This window comes from Cyanistes caeruleus, chromosome 28 (assembly GCF_971803275.1).
Source record: "Cyanistes caeruleus chromosome 28, bCyaCae1.hap1.1, whole genome shotgun sequence".
NCBI lineage: Eukaryota > Metazoa > Chordata > Aves > Passeriformes > Paridae > Cyanistes > Cyanistes caeruleus.
In genome coordinates, this window is record NC_141728.1 from 1,944,346 (window position 1) to 1,964,701 (window position 20,356).

Here is a 20,356-nt window from a genome sequence, read left to right on the forward strand (position 1 = left end):
GGAGCATCCTCCCCGCCGGGCTGGTCCCACCGCTCCAGCCATCGTTCACTCGTCCAGGTGATTCCTGTCTCCTGGGTGATCATCCTGGGTTTTGGCACCATTTGAAGCCATTAAACCAGCAGGGTGGCCTGGCTCGAGGACGACACAGCGGCTCCCTCAAGCCCGCTCGGACCATATGCACACAGACACCAATGTGGTGGATGGAAATACGGCGTTTATTAGGAAGCTGTTCTGCTTCTTATTCCATAAGTTGGCAGCGTCACTTCTGCCTGCTCCCGTCAAGAACTGACTGGGACGAGAAGAAGGGTAGGAGGGAGAGAGGGGTGAGGGAGGCGAGCCCTGTCTCTTCGTACAGCACGAAATCATCTTATCGATGAGTCTTAACTCCCAGCATTTCCCCACAGCTGCAGGTCCCCTACAGCCCTGGAGGGCTCCTGTCCCATCTGCTCTGCTCCAGTCTCAAACAGGGACCAGCACTGTCCCAGCATCATCCGAGAGCTGAATGGGAAAGGATCTCAGCAAGTCTGCAGCCCAAGGTGTCAGCAAGAGGCCCAGAGCAGGTGGTTCAAGGCTTGATTTGGTGTGGATTGGCAAATGCCAAAGAACAGGGAGGGGGCAGCATGTCAGCACCTGGCTGAGCCCATGGGAACAAAGGTTTCCTGCTGTCGTGGCTGCTGTCCCCTCTTTCCCCTTGCCCCCATTGTCTTTTGTCTCTGGCCAGCCCCCGGTGAAGAGCCTGGCTCTGTGTTCTCCATCAGCTCCTGGGTGGCAGTGCCAGGCTGGGATGAGGAGCCCCTGAGCCTTCCCTGCTGCGGGCTGGACAAGCCCAGCTCCCTCAGCCTCTCCTCACAGCCCAAGGGCTGCAGCCCCAGCTTGGAGGCCCTGGCGTGAGCCTGCTGCAGCTGCCAGACATCTTTCCTGCCCTGGGGAACCCAAGCCAGGCCCCAGGGACCGGGATCATGCATGTCCTTGATGTCCTGCTCACACAGCCCCGGCCCCTTGTCCCCGTGCCAGGCTCTGGGCTGGATCCTGTGCAACATCCTTAGGCTGTGGCTCCAGGAGCACCGGGGGGACAGCGGGGGACAGGGGACCCCACTGGGCATGGACAGTGTTGGACTTCTCTGGGGGGGTCAGTGTGAGGGGGGGCTGGGGCAGAGTGACCAACGCAGTGACCTCACACAGCCCCCTGTGATGTCACAGCCTGGCCTGTGACATCACACAACTGGTCTCTGATGTCACAAACCACTCTTTGATGTCACAAACGCACATTGTTATGTCACAGCGAATTCTGTGATGGCCTGCTCTGTGATGTCACACCTCCCCACTGTGATGTCACAGCCAGATTTGTGATGTCACATCCACCTCTGTGATGTTAAAGACAACTCTGTGATGTCACAGCCTGCTCTGTGATGTCACATAACTGATGTCTGATGTCACAAATCACTCTGCGATGTCACAGAGCCACATTGTAATGTCACATCCTGCTCTATGATGTCACAGCCTGCTCTGTGACGTCACACAACTGGTCTATGATATCACAAACCACTCTGATGTCCCACAGCCACATTGTAATGTCACAGCCACCTCTGTGACGTCACAACCTGCTCTGTGATGTCATAGCCAACACTGTGATGTCACAGAAATGGACTATGATGTCACAGCGCATTCTGTGATGTCACAGCCAGACCTGTGATATCACAACCTGCTCTATGATGTCAGATCTCTATCCTGATGTCACAGCCTGTTCTGTGATGTCACAAACCCCTCTGTGATGTCACACATCCATATGGTGATGTCACAGCCAAATCGGTGATGTCACAACCTGCTCTGTGATGTCACAACCTGCTCTGTGACGTCACACAAATTGTCTATGACGTCATAGTGTGTTCAGTGATGTCACAGCCAGCCCTGTGATGTCACAGCCTGCTCTGTGACATCACACAACTTGACGATGATGTCACAGCGTATTCTGAGATGTCACAGCCATCTCTGTGATGTCACAGCCTGCTCTATGATGTCAGACCTGCACCCTGTGATATCACAGCCTGGTCTGTGATGTCACACAACTGGTCTCTGATGTCACAAACCACTCTGGGATGTCACACAGACACATTGTAATGTCACAGTCTGCTCTGTGACGTCACAACCGACTCTGTGATGTCACAGCTATCTGTGTGAAGTCACTGCCTGCTCTGTGACGTCATACAATTGGTCTCTGATGTCACAAACCGCTCTGTGATGTCACACGGCCACATTGTAATGTCACAGTGAATTCTGTCATGTCACAATTTACTCCATGATGTCACAGCACATTCTGTGATGTCACAGCCATTTCTGTGATGTCATAGCCTGCTCTGTGACATTACAGCCTGCTCTGTGATATCATAGCCTCTTCTGTGATGTCACACTCTTTTATGCACACAACTGGTCTGTGATGTCACAAACCACTCTATGATGTCACACAGCCACATTGTAATGTCACACCCTACTCTGTGATGTCACTGCCCGCTCTATGATGTCAGACCTCCACCCTGTGATGTCACAGCCTGCTCTGTAACCTCACAGCCTGCTCTGTGATGTCACGCAACTGGTCTCTGATGTCACAAACCACTCTGTGATGTCACACAGCCTCATTGTAATGTCACAGTCTGCTCTGTGACGTCAGACCTCCACCCTGTGATGTCACAGCTAGATCTGTGATGTCACAGAGACAGCCTATGATGTCATAGCTGCTCAGTGACCTCACATAACCCACTCTGTGATGTCACAGCCCACTCTGTCACCTCATGTCACCAGATGATCAATTGTCTACCCCAGGTGAGCACACACTGCTCCTTCTCCAAACCCACTGGCCCATGGACACCACACAATGCCCATGGTGGAAGGAGGGGAACTGGAAGTTCTCCAGCCTCAGTGTCCTGCCAGCTCAGCCAGGCCCACTGGAACATTGGGCTCCAGCCCCAGCAGGGACCAGCAGAGAGACCCCAGCCCAGAAGAATGCATGTGGAAAGGGGAGGGGAAATATGTTCATCATTTTGGGCTCATGATTACCATATGTCTGTTTAGTCTGGGACAATCAATGAATGGGGGTGTGCAAAATACAGAACAGAAACAGAAACTTCCCTGTGCTCAGCATGCCCGGCTTTGGGAGGAGCTGTCCCCCCGAGCATCCGGCCACATCAAGAATGCTGCTTCTCAATGCTGCATTGGTGCTGAGCTGTCGTTCCGATTGGGAACGGCTTTAAAGAACGACAATGGACTCTCAAGGGAGTCACAACACGAGAATTCCCCGTTTATTGCTTCAGCTCTGTCTTATAGACAGATACGTGGAAAGTACAGAAAGGAAACTCTTATTGGTTAACAAAGTACTACACCACCATCATTGGTCAGGGGCACTTTGCCCCCCTGACTCTCTCCTGCAAGGAGAAACAACAGGCTGCAAAACAACACCTGCAAGGCTGTTTAGTATCTCTGAGAATTGTTTTAATTCCTTCTCATGAATTTCCCAGGCTAGCTTTCAGTCAGGCCTGAGAGCTATGTGGCCTGTAATAACTACAGGCACTCTGGTTCAGATTTAGCATCCATAATTCACCTTTTTTGCTTAGGAAAAAAAAATAAAAATGTACCGTGTTTGTAATTTCCTGTTGGGCCCTTCAGGAAAAGAACAAACACAGCACAAGAGGTTTCTTTTACTAGAAATTAGCATGGATGCTGATTTAGAATTAATTTAGAATTTTGGCTTATGTTTTGGTATTTAGGATTTGTTCTCCTTGAAAGGATTTGATGGTTGAGTCTAATATTTCTAATTCAGTGAATTAATACACACACTATACAAAACTATATACAACATTGTTAGTCTGTTCGAATTGACAGTCTAACATGTCAATAGAGTAGTTTGAAAGAACACCAAAGTGATAAAAACAATGCACAATGCAATTTATGCTGTTTTGATCTCCTCTTCTTATCCCGCTTTTTTTTTTTTTTTTTTTTTTTTTTTTTTTTTTTTTTTCTTTCAAATACAATTGAGGGATTTTGAGGGATTTATAAAGTTTTTATAGTTGTTCTTGTTATTGTTTGTCGGGTTTGAACAGTAGTTCATGAATTTCAGGAAGGTTTAGGGAATTTGAAGTTACCATCTCTTCACGGCTGTTTGTCAGTTCTGTAAACACAAAATTTAAAAGACACAAAGTGAGTTAGTTTTGGGTCCCGCAGGGACTGCAGGACGCTGGCACGGCTCAGGCCGCTGGAGTTGACAGACTTCGTCGAGGCATCTTCTCGGGTTGATGCAGAAGGTCCCGGTAGAGTGGCTCGCCGTTGTCTTTCTCTCCCCCCGCCACCTTTATGGGTGCGGGGGGGCCGCTGCTAGAGTTCAGATCGGGAGCGGAGCACGGCAAGTGCTCTCTTTCCCTCTCGCGCCTCCCCGCTGGAGCGCGGGGGGACCGTGAGGGCGAGCCGTCCCGCGCACGCGCGCGGGGAGAGCGAGGTTCGCTGGGCCCCCCAGCGCTTTCTCGCCGGTGTTTCGGACGCGCGGGGGGGGCGATGCTTGCCACGGGCCTGGCCCTGGCGCCAGATTTGGGCTTGAGTTCGAGTTTTTCGGGGTTCTCGCGGCCGGCGGCGGCGGGCAGGCGCAGGGGGAAGGCGAGGCCGCTGCCTCCTCTCTCCCCACCGCTCTTCCGCCCGCGGTCGGCCGGCGGCCGGCCGGACCACGGCTGGTGGCGGCAGGCAGGCCCAGGGGGAACGCGGCCGCTGCCTCCCCTCCCTCTGCCTCGGCGGCGGCGGCCCGCCGTGTTCTGGATTTGTGCTCGGACTCCTCGGCGGCTCTCCGCGCGCCGGGCGCGGGGGAGTTGAGCGCTGACTCTCTCCCCCCTCCCCCGCCGCGCTGACGGGCCGCAGCGGGGATGTCTGCGCTTCTGTTCGTGGCACAGAAGGAAGAAGCTGGGACAGCACGGAGGGGCTGGAGAAAGGAGGTTCTGCGGCGGCCGGCGGTGGCGCTTTTGGCGCCGGCGGGGGCTTTGCGGGTGGCACAGGCGGAGGCAGGCAGTCTCTGCTTTCCTGCCGCTTTCCCGTTGGCAAAGCCCGCGCACCCAGCTCCGTGGGTGACGGGCGTTCAAACTGCTCTGGAGAGGGAGATTTTCGGGCTGCAGATTGCTCTCGCTCGCCGCCAAAGTCCTCCGAGGGTCTGGGCAGAGCTAAAAGAGCACTATGCAGCTCATCCACGGTTTCATCTCCCGGTCCCTTATCTTGTACAACGGAGGAACTTTCGGCATCAAAGTTTCTCATCCCGGTTTTACTGTCCTCAGACTGGCTCCGTTTCAGCGCTTTAAAAAGCACTCCCCAGGTGGCTGCTAGGCTACACACGCTGATATCTCCGTTAATGAATTCCGACCATAAATGGTCCTCTATCGACAGCCAAAGTTCGAGATCAAAGGCATTGTCCATAGTTATATCAAAACCTTGCTCTTTCACCCACTGAAATAAAGCACGCATGGCATCTTCAGAAACAGTGAGTCCCATGCGGGGCAGGGCATCCTGCCATGCAAGGTAGGCCAGCTGTTCATCAGCTGAAGTGCAGTTCCCCATTATGAGGACTTTATCTTGGCGGCTCTGCGAATGCAATTAAGCACACGCTAACGGCTCGGACCCGGGGATTTTGAGCTCTGCTTCACCAAGATATGCCGTTCCAAACCTGCTCACCGGCAGGCTCTACTATCCCGTTGGTTTCCAGAACCAGCTTCCTCTTGGAAAGCCCGAGAGAATTCCACTTACCCCTCTAGGGGGAAGGGCTGGCTTTTTCCCGCTCGCTGCTTACCCTCAGGGGATTAGCAGATCACGTCGGTCACCTTCTGACCTCAGGGGTCGGCTGCAGTTTATGTCGGGTTACCGGACCTCAGGGGTCGGTGTAGCATCACGTCGGGCGGTCACCAGATGTCGTCACGATTGGGAACGGCTTTAAAGAACGACAATGGACTCTCAAGGGAGTCACAACACGAGAATTCCCTGTTTATTGCTTCAGCTCTGTCTTATAGACAGATACGAGGAAAAGTACAGAAAGGAAACTCTTATTGGTTAACAAAGTACTACACCACCATCATTGGTCAGGGGCACTTTGCCCCCCTGACTCTCTCCTGCAAGGAGAAACAACAAGCTGCAAAACAACACCTGCAAGGCTGTTTAGTATCTCTGAAAATTGTTTTAATTCCTTCTCATGAATTTCCCAGGCTAGCTTTCAGTCAGGCCGGAGAGCTATGTGGCCTGTAATAACTACAGGCACTCTGGTTCAGATTTAGCATCCATACTGAGCAGTTTTGATTTTAGGGAATTTTGGGCACACTCCCAGTGCCAAGGAAAGCTGTGTCTCCTGCTGTCACAGACAGAGAAGGGCTGCTGGGAGATGTGGTGGTCAGAGGCTGCCTGGGGTACGGTGACCATGGAATAATCGAGTTTTCAATATTCTGGGACAGAAGGAGGGGCAGCAACAAAACTTCTACACTGGAATTATGGAGGGCAGACTTTGGCCAATTCAGGATGCAGATTTGGGGAGAACTGAATCAGGTACTGATTTTTGTAAGGGAAACAGCCCTTAAAAACAAAGGGGTCCAGGAAGGATGAACACACCTCAAGAAAGTAAACTTAAGGGGGAAGGAGCAGCCTGTCCCTGTGTGCCAAAAGATGAATGAGTGAGGAAAATGCCTGGCCTGGCTGGGCATGGAGCTTTTTCCAGGAACTCAGGGAAAAGATGAGGGTCCATCACCTTTGGACAGAAGGACAGGAAACTCACGAAGTATTCAGGGATGTCTTTAGGTAAGCAGAAATGAAAAGGAGAGAGGTGAAAGCTCAATTAGGACTTAACCTGGCTGCTTCTGTGAAGGATAATAAAAACAATGTTATCAATACATTAATGGCAAAGGAGGTTAGGTAATGACAACATCCATTCCTTATTAAGGGGGATAAGTTTCCTAAAGATGAGGAAGAGGACTATTGGGATCAGAGCACACAAGGCCAACTGAGTGATGTTAGAAAAGGTATTTTATTGCATGGCCCATCAGTCTCAGGCAAGGGTGAGACACTTAAGGTGTTACATTCAATGCATCACCTCAGAAACCACCAAAATTCTAGTTACAATGTCTTTTATAAACTTTTTAACCAATCAAGAGGTCACACAAAAGCTCAGCAGCATCTTCATAAACCAATCATCAATTGCTTCGTCTCACACGATGCTGCTGCAATGTGTCTTTTCTTATCCAATCATAGAACTCTACAGAAACTTACATTGCTGTATCTGTAATTCCTTACTGACTTGAGAACAAGTTATATGTGACCTATTATCTTACTTAACATATTTATTCACTTATAGAAAGCATATTTCTACTTGCTGAAAGCACGTTTCAAATATATTTCTCCTTTAACTGCAAGCTTCTGTCCTTCCTTCATGTTTGTACAGCTTCATTGTTGTAAAGCCCCAAGCCTTCCCCGTGGTCTCAGGTCAAACTCTGTGTCCATCTCTGTCTCTGGGCCTGTATGCTCAAGGCCCTGAGAGCTCTCTGTGCCTGCATTTCCCACACAGCCCAGCTTGGGCTCCCATGACAGCTGCCTGAGGGTGCCCTGGGTGCCCTGGGCCAGAGCAGCAATAAAGAGATTGAACTGAGCTGGCCCCAGCCCTGAGCCCTGGGGACACCCCTGGATGTGGCTCCATTCCCCAGCACTCCTCGCGCCTGCCCATCCAGACAGATTTTGAGCCGGGGAACAGATGCTGCAGAGGCTGTTGGATCAAGTTGCTGGGAGCAATCCCAGCAGTTTGGGATTAGTGCAGCTGTGGCTCTGCACAAGAGAGCTCTTCAGCCACTTTCTCTCTTTTCCTCCCTCTGGCCATGGAGGCAGCTCGTGACTTCAGCGTGTGCCTCGTGTGTGCAAAGAGCAAATCTGGGCAGAATCGGGGCACGGAGGCTTTGGGGCATCTTGGCACCTGTGCTGGGCACAGAAGGTGTTTTCCATTGCACTGAGACTGTCTGCTGTGCAAAGTGGATTGAACATCCAGCAGAGGAATGACTTTTGTTTGGATGGAGCTGTGCCTTCCCTTGCTTTGTTTGCTGACAAGGAATGAACATCCCTCTGTGTCTGGGGCAGCTCCTTCTGCAAGGAAAGCAGGTGGGAGTTGGAGCCAAGGAGCTGAAAGCTGCAGGCCCAGCCTGGAGGGGAGGGAGCTCAGATTTGCACAAGGCTGCTCTGAGTGCCAGGGCTTGGATGACGGAATTGGTGGCGTGGGGGTAGGGACAAAGTCTGATGGATTGTCAGCCATGAAGGGTCTTGATTTTCAGATCTATTCAGAGTGCAGGAGGAGGTGCTGGGGATCAATATCAACTGGGGATTGCTGATATCAGTGTGTAAACAGGAAAAGAATAAATGGGAAAAAAAATCCTTCTCTCTTTTTTTTTTTTTATATGAAATATGTTGTTACAAATGGAGTGAACACTTAGCCAAGTCCTGCCTTATGCTCAGGTTTCTGGCAGGAGCTCTGTTTCAGGCCACCTGCACCCCAAATTGCTCTTGCTCCCAAGTTCTTTAGAATGGCCCATTAGGTCTATTAGAAAATGAATTATTTACTGAATGGACTCAAGATGAACAGACAAGAGACTTTAAACAGACTGCTTCCTCCACAGGATAACCCAAAGAAGTGCTAGTGGATACAAACACAGGGCACAATCAAGTTACCTATATTACAGCTCGTGAAGAGCTGGCACAGATTAGGAGTCAATGGAACTCAGCACCCAATTGATGGTGGAGCACACCTGGAGCCCTTTCTTTCCCTCAGCTTCCAGAAAGGAAGCACCAAGATGCATCCAGGCTTGGCACAGAAGCCCTGCCCGTTTCCAGGGACGATGCAGAAGCGTTGTGCTTTGTGCAAGTTTTGTGTAGCTTTTCTAGTTTGTAAAGTGAAGTGTGTGTCAGTCCAGAATCCAAGGCTCATCTCCCTTCAGGCTGCTCTCAAGGCAAGATGTTTCTGGGCAGCTGGGAACTGCAGCTCCCTGGCAGCAGAGAGAAGTCAGGACAGGACAGATGTGCGGCCTGGGTTATCTCCCCAGTTGCTGTGAGGGGGAGATGCCCTGAGTTATGGCCCCAGCTGCTGGACAGAGCAGAGGAGCCCTTCTGTGGCCCAGGGGAAGTCCTGCTCCAGGAACCTGCTGGAACCAAGGGGCCCTTGTGACATTGGGATGCCTGATGGAGCCAAGGGACCATGGTGACACCAATGAACCTGCTGGAACCAAGGGGCCCTTGTGACACTTTGGAACTACAGAGACCATTGCTGAGGACGGAACCTCATGGAACCAAAAGCCCATTGTGACAGATCAGGGCCTGGTGGAACCAAAAAGAGCATTGTGACACCGTGGGGCTCCATGGAGCCAAATATCCACTGGGACAGTGCAGAACCTCCTGGAACCCAGGGGCCTCTGTGACACTGCAGGGCCTCAGTCAAGGAGTGCAAAGGTCTCAAACATTCCTTGCAGGGTTCTGCCTTGGGGAAGGGGAACCTCCTTGGTGGCACCTTGGGCTGGCACACACTTGAGGAGTGCGTCTGTTTTCAACAATCAAACTTGGGAGTTTCAGATTACTTCAAAATAAAAAGGGGAAAACCTCTCTTTCCTGAGTGCAGGCAGCTCTCCAAGCAAAGCAGGTGCCAGGTGAGGGAGGACACAGAGGATGGGCTTGGGGAATGTGGAGCAAGGCTGTCCACACTGGCTCACACCTCAAGGCACAGCTTCTCTGAGCAGGCCAGACCTCCTGAGGAGAGACCCTGGCTCAATATCAATCACAGAATGCTGCAATCACCTCTGCTCCAAAGAGAGCAGGAATAAAATGCATCCTTTATCACAGGAATGTGCATTTCCTAGAAGCTGTTATAAATACATATTATAATATTGGCTTTTCACAAGGATTCAGATGAATGCTGTATGTATCACGTTCCAATGGCTTTGCTGTAACAGTCGATAGAGGATGTTTGAACTGTCTGCTCAGTTGGGATAACTCCAGTGAACAGATGATGGGGACCCTGCTGCTATCAACACTCAGCGGCTGTGCAAAGAAGGAGCCAAGGCCCAAATTCAAAGGGGAGAAGAAGAGGATTAAAACCACAAGCCAAGACACAGGCATGCTGTAAAAAGGCGGACCCAAGGAGTGGCCATGCTAAACAGTTCCTGGGAAATGTAAAGTAGTTAATGGGAAAGTTTGAATATGCATAAAGTCTATGAATATGCATCAGGTGATGCAATAGAAATGGGATATAAAGGGTGTTTCCAAAACACCAGGGGTGCTCTTGGCAGAGGGCCAAGCACCCGGCCCTTTTCACCCTTTGCTTTATTGTCTTTGTCTCCCTCTGACTTTCTTGTTAAACCTTCCAAAATTGACCAGGAAAGTGAATGTCATTTTTCACAGGTGCCCAGATGGGAAATTGAGACCTAAAAAGAAGAATTTGGCTGGAAAAGGAACAGTTTGGCTCAAAACTGGGGGTTTGAGCCACAAAAAGGGGCAGTTTAGATGTAAAAATGAGAGTTTGGATTCAAACAAATCGGGAGTCTGACTTTAAAGGTCAACCCAGGTGAGCAAATGAGAGCCTAAAAAAGTGTAATTTGAGTACTCAGGTGGGAAATATGGACCCAAAGTCAGAATTTGGGCCAAACAATAGGAATTTGGGTGCCCAGATGGGAAGTTTGGAACTAAAAAAAGGTGAGTTTAGGTGCCTGGGTTGGAAATGTGGACCCAGAAGAGGGAATTTGGCTCCCAAAGGAACAGTGTGGCCCATAATTTGGGGTTTCAGCATCAAAAAGGGGCAGTTTAGATGTAAAAATGAGAGTTTGGATTAAAACAATGGGAGTCTGATGCTAAAAGGTCAACCCAGGTGAGCCAGTGGCAGTCAGGGGGGAAATCTGGGGCAAGAAAGGGAGATTTGGGATGAAAAAGGGATTTGGGGCCGGAATAAAAGGGAGTTGTGTCCAAAAGGGGAGAATTTGGGCCAAATAAATAGGAATTTGGGTCCTCAGGTGGGAAGTTTGTACCTGAAATGAGGACTTTTGGCCCAGGAAGGATGAATTTGAGCCTAAGAAAGGGGAATTTGGGTTGCTCAGATGGGAAATTTGGACCCAGAATGGGGAATTTTGCTCCCAAAAGGAACAGTTTGGCCCAAAACTGGGGGCTTGAGCCACAAAAAGGGGCAGTTTAGATGTAAAAATGAGAGTTTGGATTAAAAACAATGGGAGTCTGATGCTAAAAGGTGAACCCAGGTGAACCAGTGGCAGCCTGGGGGGAAATCTGCGGCAAGAAATGGAGATGGGATGAAAAAGGGGATTTGGGGCCAGAATAAAAGGGAGTTTGTGTCCAAAAGTGGGAATTTTGGGCCAAACTGGAAACAAGGACACAAAAATGGGAATATGGATTCAGAACTCAGAAATTTGGACCAAAAAAGGAGAATTGGGGTGCCCAGAAAAAGGGAAGTTTAGACCCAGAAGGGGGAGTTTCAGCGCTGAAAGGCAGAATTTGGGCCAATAAAAGGTTGACTGGAAGCTCCCGGAGTGGCCCGGCTGGCTCAGGGATGAGGTTTCTCTTCACTCTGGTTTCCAGCCAGCAGATGTTTGTGGGGTTCACTGATTTTCTTCAGGAATTCCAGTCTTAGCAAGCAAGTAAAGAAATCCGGGGGGGACTCTCTCTCCCTGGTTTGCATTCCACAGTTTATTTCTGTGAAGGGGAATCCAAAGGGCGAAAGACAAAGGATTTGGGGTCTGGGGGTCTCTTTTAACAGGGTTTCTCGGAGGGAAAGAACATCAGAGATAGAAACTGGGCCTAAAAAAGCAGAATTGTGGTGCTCAGATGGGAAATTTGGACCCAAAAATGGGAATCTGGGTCTAAGAAATGGAAATTTGGGTTCAAAAAAAGAGGAATTTGGGTGCCCAGATGGGAAAGATGGACCCAGAAGGGCGAATTCTGCTCCCAAAAGGAACAGTTTGGCCCAAAACCGGGGGTTTGAGCAGCAAAAAGGAGCAGTTTAGATGTAAAAATGAGAGTTTAGATTAAAACAATGGGAGTTTGATGCTAAAATATCAACCCAAGTGAGCCAATGGCAGCCAGGGGGAAATCTGGAGCAAGAAAAGGAGATTTGGGATGAAAAAGGGGATTGGGGGACAGAATAAAAGGGAGTTAGTGTCCAGAAGTCGGAATTTTGGACCCCAAAAATAGGAATTTGGGTCCTCAGGTGGAAAGTTTGTACCTGAAATGGGAACATTTGGCCCAGGAATAGAGAATTTGGGCCTAAAAATGGGGAATTTGGGAACTCAGGTAGGGTATTTGGACTGAAAAAGAATAATTTGGAGCCAAAAATGGGGACTTGGGTCCCAAGGAAGGGGAATTTGTGTGCCCAGATGGGAAATCTGGAGCCAGAAGTGGGAATTTGCCTCCCAAAATGGAGAGTTTGGCCCAAAACTGGAGGTTTGAGCAACAAAAAATTAGTTTAGACCCAAGAAGGAGATTTTGTTTAAAAAAAATATTAAAGTCTGATGCCAAAAGGTCAACTCAGGTGAGCCAATGGCAGCCAGGGGGGGAATTTGGGGAAAAAAGGGGAGATTTGGGATGAAAATGGGATTTTGGGCCCAGAAAAAAGGGGAAATTAGGTCCAAAAGTGAGAATTTGGGCTCAAAAGTAGGAATTTGGGGCCAAAAAAGAACATTTTGGGCACTCAAGTTTGACATTTGGATGCAAAAAGGAGAATTTGGGCCTAAAAAGGGGGAAATTGAGCACTCAGGTGAGAAATTTGGATGCCAAAAGTAGAATCTGGGTTCAAAAACCAGAAATTTAGACCAAAAAAAGGTGAATTTGGGTGCCCAGACGGAAAATGTGGACCCAGAAGGGGGAATTTGGCTCCCAAAAGGAACAGTTTGGCCCAAAACTGGAGGTTTGATCAACAAAAAGTGGCAATTTGGATCTTAAAGTGAGAGTTTGGATTAAAACAAAGGGGAGTCTCTTGCCTAAAAGGGGAGTTTGGCAAAAAATAAAAAAAACAGTTTGGTCCCAAAAGGGGGATTTTGGAGCCAAAAAGGTCCATTTTGGATCTAAGAAAAAGGGAATTTGGGGCCAAAATGGGGAGTAATGAAACCAGGAGCCTGTCATTAACTCATGTTAATGAAAGTGTGGACATGATTATAACTTGAACCAGCCCCACGCTGGATTTGGGGCTGAGCCCAGGAGCCTCAGGCACTGAGAGAAGGGTGAAGAAGCTGCTCCAGGAGTCCAAAGGCAAAGTGCAAGTCCCTTGGAGCATCAGTGGCCCCAGTGAGGGCAGGGAGTGGCAAAGGCACCCCAGGGAGTGGGGAGAGCAGATCCTGGAGGCCAGGACTGCAGGGAGCCAAAGGCTGTGAGCAGGAACTGCAATGCTGAGCAAGCCCTGGCTGGCTGGAGGCAGCAGAAAGGCCAAGCCCTGAGCCCAGGCCTGGCACAGCAGGGCCTGTCCCTCACGGGGGGCTCGGGGCTGTTCCTGGGGCAGGGGGATGTGAGGGGCAGCAAGGACAAATGCCATCAACCTGGGGGACCCTGCAGATCCTCATGGAACCAAGGGCCAGCGTGAGCCAGCAGGGCCTGACGCAAACAAGAGGCCCCTGGGAGCCTGCGGGGCTGCAACAGCCCACAGCACTCCAGTGATGGCGGCAACCAAAGGCTCCTTGACTTGCCTTTGGTGCACGGGACAAACCCCAGCAGATATTCTCAAGGGACACAGAGGCAAAGAACATTCTTAGTTGCAAGGGACCCCCAAGGACCAGCAATTCCAGCTGTCAAGTGAATGGCCCACACAGGGATTGAAGCCACAGCCTCGCTGATATCAGCACCATGCTCTGACCAACAGAGCTCAGAGGTGAAAACCACACAGAATTTTACTGGCAAAGTACAGAGAACCAAGGAACTTGGGCAAAGCATTTAATACAACATCCAGTTGAACATAAAACACTTTCCACAGCAGAAACTGCATTAAGTTAGCCCATTTAACCTGCAAACCTTGAACACTTGAGGTGTGTCCTGGGTTGATTATGATGTTAAATTGGATCCCCATTCGTCCACCTAACCCAGACACAGGTTTTGTATTTTTAAAATTTCATCTACAAGTAAAAGTGAGTGGAAAAGAAGCACCGAGTCTGTTATCAGACTGTACTTGCTCCCCCCGCATCGGGAGTTTTGACTACAGCACAGACAGACAACAAGACACAGATCGCCTTGGCTTTCCAACTAGCCGGAGCAGAGAGATCTTCCTGGACTGTTTTCTTTCCCTTTTTCTGAAATGAATCAAACCTGCTCTGGACTGGGGACTCGGGGGAGCACCGGGAGCTTCCACCCATGCACTACTGGGAGCCCAGCTTGGGCAGCGGCATTTTCCAGCGCCAGAGGGACTGATAACAGAGCCAACACCCCCAGGAAAGAGACCCTCTGAAGTTTGTCATCTCTTCTGAAGGGCGAGAGGTTTTGTAATTTGATACCATTCTTTTTTGTGCTGGGTAGTGTTGTGCCTGTGAAATAAACAGGTTTTTTCCACTTCTCTCAGAGAAATCTCTTCCCGAACTGGCTGGGGGGTGGGAGAAAAGGGCCACGTGGGTTTGCTTCCTGGGGGGAGCCCCACTGGAGGTTTTCTCCCAAATTTGCCCTAAACCAGGACAAGATGTTAAAGTACCCAAAATCATTCACTGCAGAGCCAGAGAAGCGCTGAGGAATGATCCACGAAACACAGGTCAGGGCAGGCATTTGTTTTTATTTAAATGCACAGGGAACAGACCTCTTGCAGGTCTTTGTGTTTGAAAATAAAGGTAGACATTCCTGTAGAAATACAAAAAGTAATACTACAGAATTTGTAAAACACACAACAATAGTAAACAAAGTTACTGATTAATAAATGTACAAATAGGGAATAATAAGGCTGAGATTCAAAAGAGTTACATTCAAAAGGCTCTGCAGCACAAATGAAAGTTCAATACTTGTGAAAATACAGAGTCATCAATTTTCTCAGGGCAGCCCTGAGCTCCTGGTTCCTCAGGCTGTAGATGAGGGGGTTCAGGGCTGGAGACACCACCGAGTACAGAACTGACACTGCCAGATCCAGAGATGGGGAGGAGATGGAGGGGGGCTTCATGTGAGCAAATATGACAGTGCTGAGGAACAGGGAGAGCACGGCCAGGTGAGGGAGGCAGGTGGAAAAGGCTTTGTGCCGTCCCTGCTCAGAGGGGATCCTCAGCACAGCCCTGAAGATCTGCACATAGGAGAAAACAATGAACACAAAACAGACAAGTGCTAAGGAGGTAGTAAAAATGGAAACCCCAAGTTCCCTGAGGTAGGATTTGGAGCAGGAGAGCTTGAGGATGTGTGGGATTTCACAGAAGAACTGGCCCAGGGCATTGCCCTGGCACAGGGGCAGGGAAAATGTATTGGCTGTGTGCAGCAGAGCATAGAGAAAGCCACTGGCCCAGGCAGCTGCTGCCATGTGGGCACAAGCTCTGCTGCCCAGGAGGGTCCCGTAGTGCAGGGGTTTGCAGATGGACACGTAGCGGTCGTAGCACATGATGGTCAGCAGGAAATACTCTGCTGAGATGAAGAACATAAAGAAAAAGAGCTGTGCAGCACATCCTGAGTAGGAGATGGTCCTGGTGTCCCAGAGGGAATTGTGCATGGCTTTGGGCACAGTGGTGCAGATGCAGCCCAGGTCAGTGAGGGCCAGGTTGAGCAGGAAGAAGAACATGGGGCTGTGCAGGTGGTGGCTGCAGGCTATGGCACTGATGATGAGGGTGTTGCCCAGGAGGGCAGCCAGGGAGATGCCCAGGAAGAGGCAGAAGTGCAGGAGCTGCAGCTGCCGCGTGTCTGCCAGTGCCAGCAGGAGGAAGTGGCTGAAGGAGCTGCTGTTGGACATTTCTTCACTCTGGGCATGGTGGACTGTTGAAAGAAGACATTGAAAAGCTGGGACAGATTTCCTTGTGGCAATTCTATGCTAATTTTTTTTTTAAATTTACTCAAAATTACTTGTCTTTCTTTGGGAAATTTTGCTCACTTTTTTATTTATTTCTGAGCTTGAGTTTTGTTGCTAAGTTAGTGCCCTTTTCTGTGAAAAGGCAGAAATCCTCTTTCAGCATTGCTCTCAGCCTGAGCACTGGGGAGCCCAGAGGGAAATCAGGGCTCCCTGTGCCCCAGGGCACTCAGACCTGCTGGTCCCACACAGGTGCCCTTTGATCATTACACCTCCCTCTGTTTCAGGGTGGCTAAACATAAAACATGCCTGAAAAATAAAGCAGCCTCTTTAAAGGGTCCAATTTCAAAATTATTTTCCTGAGACGTCTTTTTGTCTCAGTGCAGCTGGACAGGGAGGGATATCCAGGGCTGGGCTGGCTCTCTGCCTGGAGTTGTGCCTATTGGGAGCTGTTTCTCTCTATCCAAGCCTTGTCCCTGCCAGTGCTCCCGAGCCCAGCCCAGCCCTGGGGGCTCAGCTCTGCCCTGCACACCCCTCCCAGCACAGGCACTGCCCAGGGCCATCTCCCTGCCAGCAGGGCCTTAAGGGCAGCTCAGACAAACAGAGATGCTGCAAGCCAAGGTGCTGCTGCTGCTGGCTGTGGCTAGAGGAGGCTGAGGAGCCACTTTGGGAGGGAGAGCTGAGGCAGCTCTGCTGATGCCCAGGGTGACAGTGCAGGAGTCTCAGTGACACAGACCAAGCTGACAGCCCCTTGCCCTTTCCTTTAGGAGAAAGCCGAGAGCAGCCCTGGCCATGCAGCACCATCTCCACAGCAGGAGGAATCTGCCCTGATGGGGGTCGCTCCTTCCCCCTCCAACTTCTCCCCAGCGCCCACGGGGAGCTCCCAGGCAGGCTGAGAGCTGGCCCTGGCAGGTGGCTGATGCCCTGGCCTGGCAAAGAGCCCTCAGGGCTGCAGGAGCTGCTCTGCAGGACAGCCCTGGGCAGCCCTGGCTGCAGCCCCAGCTTCAGCCCCTGCAGCCGTCCCTGGCAGCAGGAGCCGTCCTGCCCTGTCCCTCTGAGGGTGCCCAGGGCAGCCCCGCTCTGCAGCACATCCTCCCCAAACCACAAACGGCAGCAGAGCCATCCCTACAGTCATGTCAGTGCTGTCATGGGGCAGCTTTAGGAGATCCCCGCAGCCAGAGACTCACTGTGCCAGCAGTTGGGAGCATTTCTCCATGAAGAAGCTCAGACTTGTCCTTCCAGTTGCTTTAGGGCACCCAGGTACCTGCAGGCAGCACCCTCAGCCCTGCTGGGCTGGGAGAAAAGCTGCTCATCAGGAGAAATGCCTTTTTGAAGCTCTTCTTGGTTGCCAGGAGCTGCCTCTGTGCCAGGGGCTCGGCCCAGCTCAGCAACAGCACCAGGATTTTAATGACCCTCTCAGGGCTTTGGTGTTGTTTCCACCAGACTCAGTCCCTGAGAGAGTGTTCAAAAAACTTCTCAAGAAGTTTAACTCAATGTTAAATTGGCACTCCAATTTAAAGTTTCAAATCAAAGTTTCTTGAAGTTTTAATGGGTCCCATTGAGGGACACGACTGGGAAAGTGTCCCCAAGTTCCAGGGAGAGCAGGACACTGCAGGCACTGGTGACAGGTGGGGACAAGTAAGGGAAAGGTGTCTCTGGTGCTGAGCAAAGCTGGATGTGTTTCAGGAGTGCAAAGGGCCAAGGGCTGAGCCCCAGCCCCTGGCAAGGCAGATGCTGTTCCCTCCCTCATTGCTCAGGGCTCTTCCCGGGCCACTGGCATGTGGGGATGTGCAATGCCAAGGGCAGCACCATGGGGCGGCCCCTGCCAGGCTGCTGAGCAGGGACAAGGAGGCAATGAGGCCCCAGGGCTGCCAGGGTCACTTGTCTCCTCCTCATGGCTCAGGCCCAGGGCCAGCAGCCATGGCCAAAGGGCTGCACAAGTTGCCTCTGGCAGGGCCTTGCAGCTGCTGCCCATCCCTGTGCCCTCTCCAGCCCAGGCTGCCCTACGGTGTCCATGCCCTGCGCCTCTGGCCCTGCAGGCTGTCGTCATCCCCCGGCTGCCCCAGCTTGCTGGGCCCTTCCTTTGTGACAGCTCTGCGTTCTGCCTGCCTCTGCCTGGCCACACAAAGCCTTGGCTGCTCCACACTCCTTCTGGGGGATGTGTTGCACCACAGCCCTGCCCTGGGACACAAATTCCTCTCTTCTTGGGTCCTGTCTACACCTCTCCAGAAGATCTGGGTGGCATTATTTCTTTTTCAGGCTGTTTCATATAATCAAGAAGAGCTCCACCATCTCTGAAGCCACCCTTCAAGCCCCTCCCAGGCTACTCCAGTCCTCAGTCTTCACACCACTGAGCCCAGGGCCCTCAGTCTCTATGGGTCATGTGCTTGAGGCCTCCTGATCTGATCTTGTGAGATTTTTGTGTCCTTTCAAGGTCTTTTCAGATTGAAACATTGTGGTCATTTTCCAAGAAAAATTGAAACCTTTTACAGGCCTGTAGTGGCAGAGGAAAGGTCATAGCCTTTAAGATGATCAAGGATAAATTCAGATTTGATAGAAGAAAGAAATATTTTATGATGAGGTTGACAAGATGGGAACAGGTTGTCCATGGGAGTGGATGTCCCATCCCAAGAAGTGTTCAAGGTCAGGAGCTTTGACCATCTGTTCCAGTGGGAGCTGTGCCTTCCCACAGCAAGGGGGCTGCAGTAAATGATATTTTAGGGCTACTACAATTTATAAAACAAAAGATAAAAAATTACTTCAAGCAGAGTTCTGGTACCTCCTCATTAAAGACTTGCCAAAGGGCTCAGTGCTGGATCTTTCCTGCATGACCTTGCCAGCTGAGCATGGGGAGCTCTGCCTCAGGGTCTGAGATTCATGATGGAAATCCACAAAGGGCATTTGGGGAATGTGCAAGATTTCCCATGGGATGTCTAAGAAGGGACTCCAGGAAGGGAAAGACTGGGCAATTGTCATGATTCGCAAGGTGGGATTTGTGATGTAGTTTTTTTATTCGGTCTTAGACTACAAAAGATTATCAGCAAACCAAGGACTCAAACAGCAAAACACACTTTATTGAGTGCTCATCAACACTAATATGCGATAGAGAGGAAAGAGGAGAAAGCAAAGCATAAGGAAAAGAGAGTAAGGGGATTATAGCTACCAACGTCCAAGTCCACTCAGCCGTCCAACGACGCAGAGTCTTCTGTCCGTTGGGGAGATCTCAAAGGAAGGTAAATTTGGGGTGTGATTTTATAGTCTTTTGCAAAGGGAGGGGCATAGGGCCAAAACCAGAGGAGATCGATGATCATTGTGATGAATTCCATTGCAAACCTCCCGAGGTCCCTCCCAGGAGGAGTCCCTGTGCATTTCCCTCCCCCATGGCTCTGCCCTTGCTGATCCAGCAGCTGTGGGGCAGCAGAGCTGGGGCACTTCAGGGACAGGGCTGCCTCTGACAGGGCTCTTGTGCTTTAGGAATGGTGCTCTCCAATTCACCACTCCCACTAAAAACACCACATGTCTCCCCAGATTTATATTCGCACCGTTATAGATACATATTAACATATTGGCTTTTCACAAGGATTCAGGTGAATGCTGTATGTACCACGTTCCAATGGCTTTGCTGTAACAGTCGATAGAGGATGTTTGAACTGTCTGCTCAGTTGGGATAACTCCAGTGAACAGATGATGGGGACCCTGCTGCCATCAACACTCAGCGGCTGTGCAAAGAAGAGGCCAAGGCCTGAATTCAAAGGTGAGAAGAAGAGGATTAAAACCACAAGCCAAGACACAGGCATGCTCTAAAAAGGTGGACCCAAGGAGCGGCCATGCTAAACAGTTCCTGGGAAATGTAAAGTAGTTAATGGAGAAGTTTGAATATGCATAAAGTCTATGAATATGCATCAGGTTGTATCGCACTGTATTAGGAACAGCAAAGCATGACAGGGACTCTCTATTGGGCAGGACAAGAGAGACAGATTTATTATTTCAGATCTTCTTTTATAGACAGGTCTGAGAAGGTCCAAGAGGTAAAACTCTTATTGGTCATTAAACCAACACATCACCATCACTGGACAATTAGGAACAAGACCCCTTGTCTGTTTCTTGCAAGGAAACAACAAGGATCCAAACAACACCTGCCAAGGTTGTTTTCCTTCCCCAAGGACTGTTTGGATTCCTCCTTATGATTTCTCAGCCCAGAGTGAGAACTTTATGGGACTCAGTTTCACACAGGCTCAAGCTAATGTCCGAAACCTAAAAATCTCTTCTTTGACCATTCTCAGTTCCCACCAAGTTGATGCAATAGAAATGGGATATAAAGGGTGTTTCCAAAACACCAGGGGTCCTCTTGGCAGAGGGCCAAGCACCCGGCCCTTTTAA

General features: G+C 50.3%; 1 protein-coding gene and 1 long non-coding RNA gene across 2 annotated transcripts in view; both read right to left on the minus strand.

Moving 5' to 3' along the window:
* LOC147649008 (uncharacterized) overlaps positions 1–20,356 on the minus strand; it is a 769,650-nt gene that overhangs the window by 690,450 nt on the left and 58,844 nt on the right. The gene's annotated exons all lie outside the window — the stretch shown is intronic.
* Positions 14,941–17,223, minus strand: LOC111944269 (olfactory receptor 14J1-like). The gene is made up of 2 exons (XM_086865132.1): positions 17,164–17,223; positions 14,941–15,945 (listed from the first exon to the last, which is right to left on the minus strand). Exon 2 carries the CDS (start codon positions 15,920–15,922, stop codon positions 14,990–14,992), a length of 933 nt encoding a protein of 310 aa, XP_086721258.1. The 5' UTR covers positions 15,923–15,945; positions 17,164–17,223; the 3' UTR covers positions 14,941–14,989.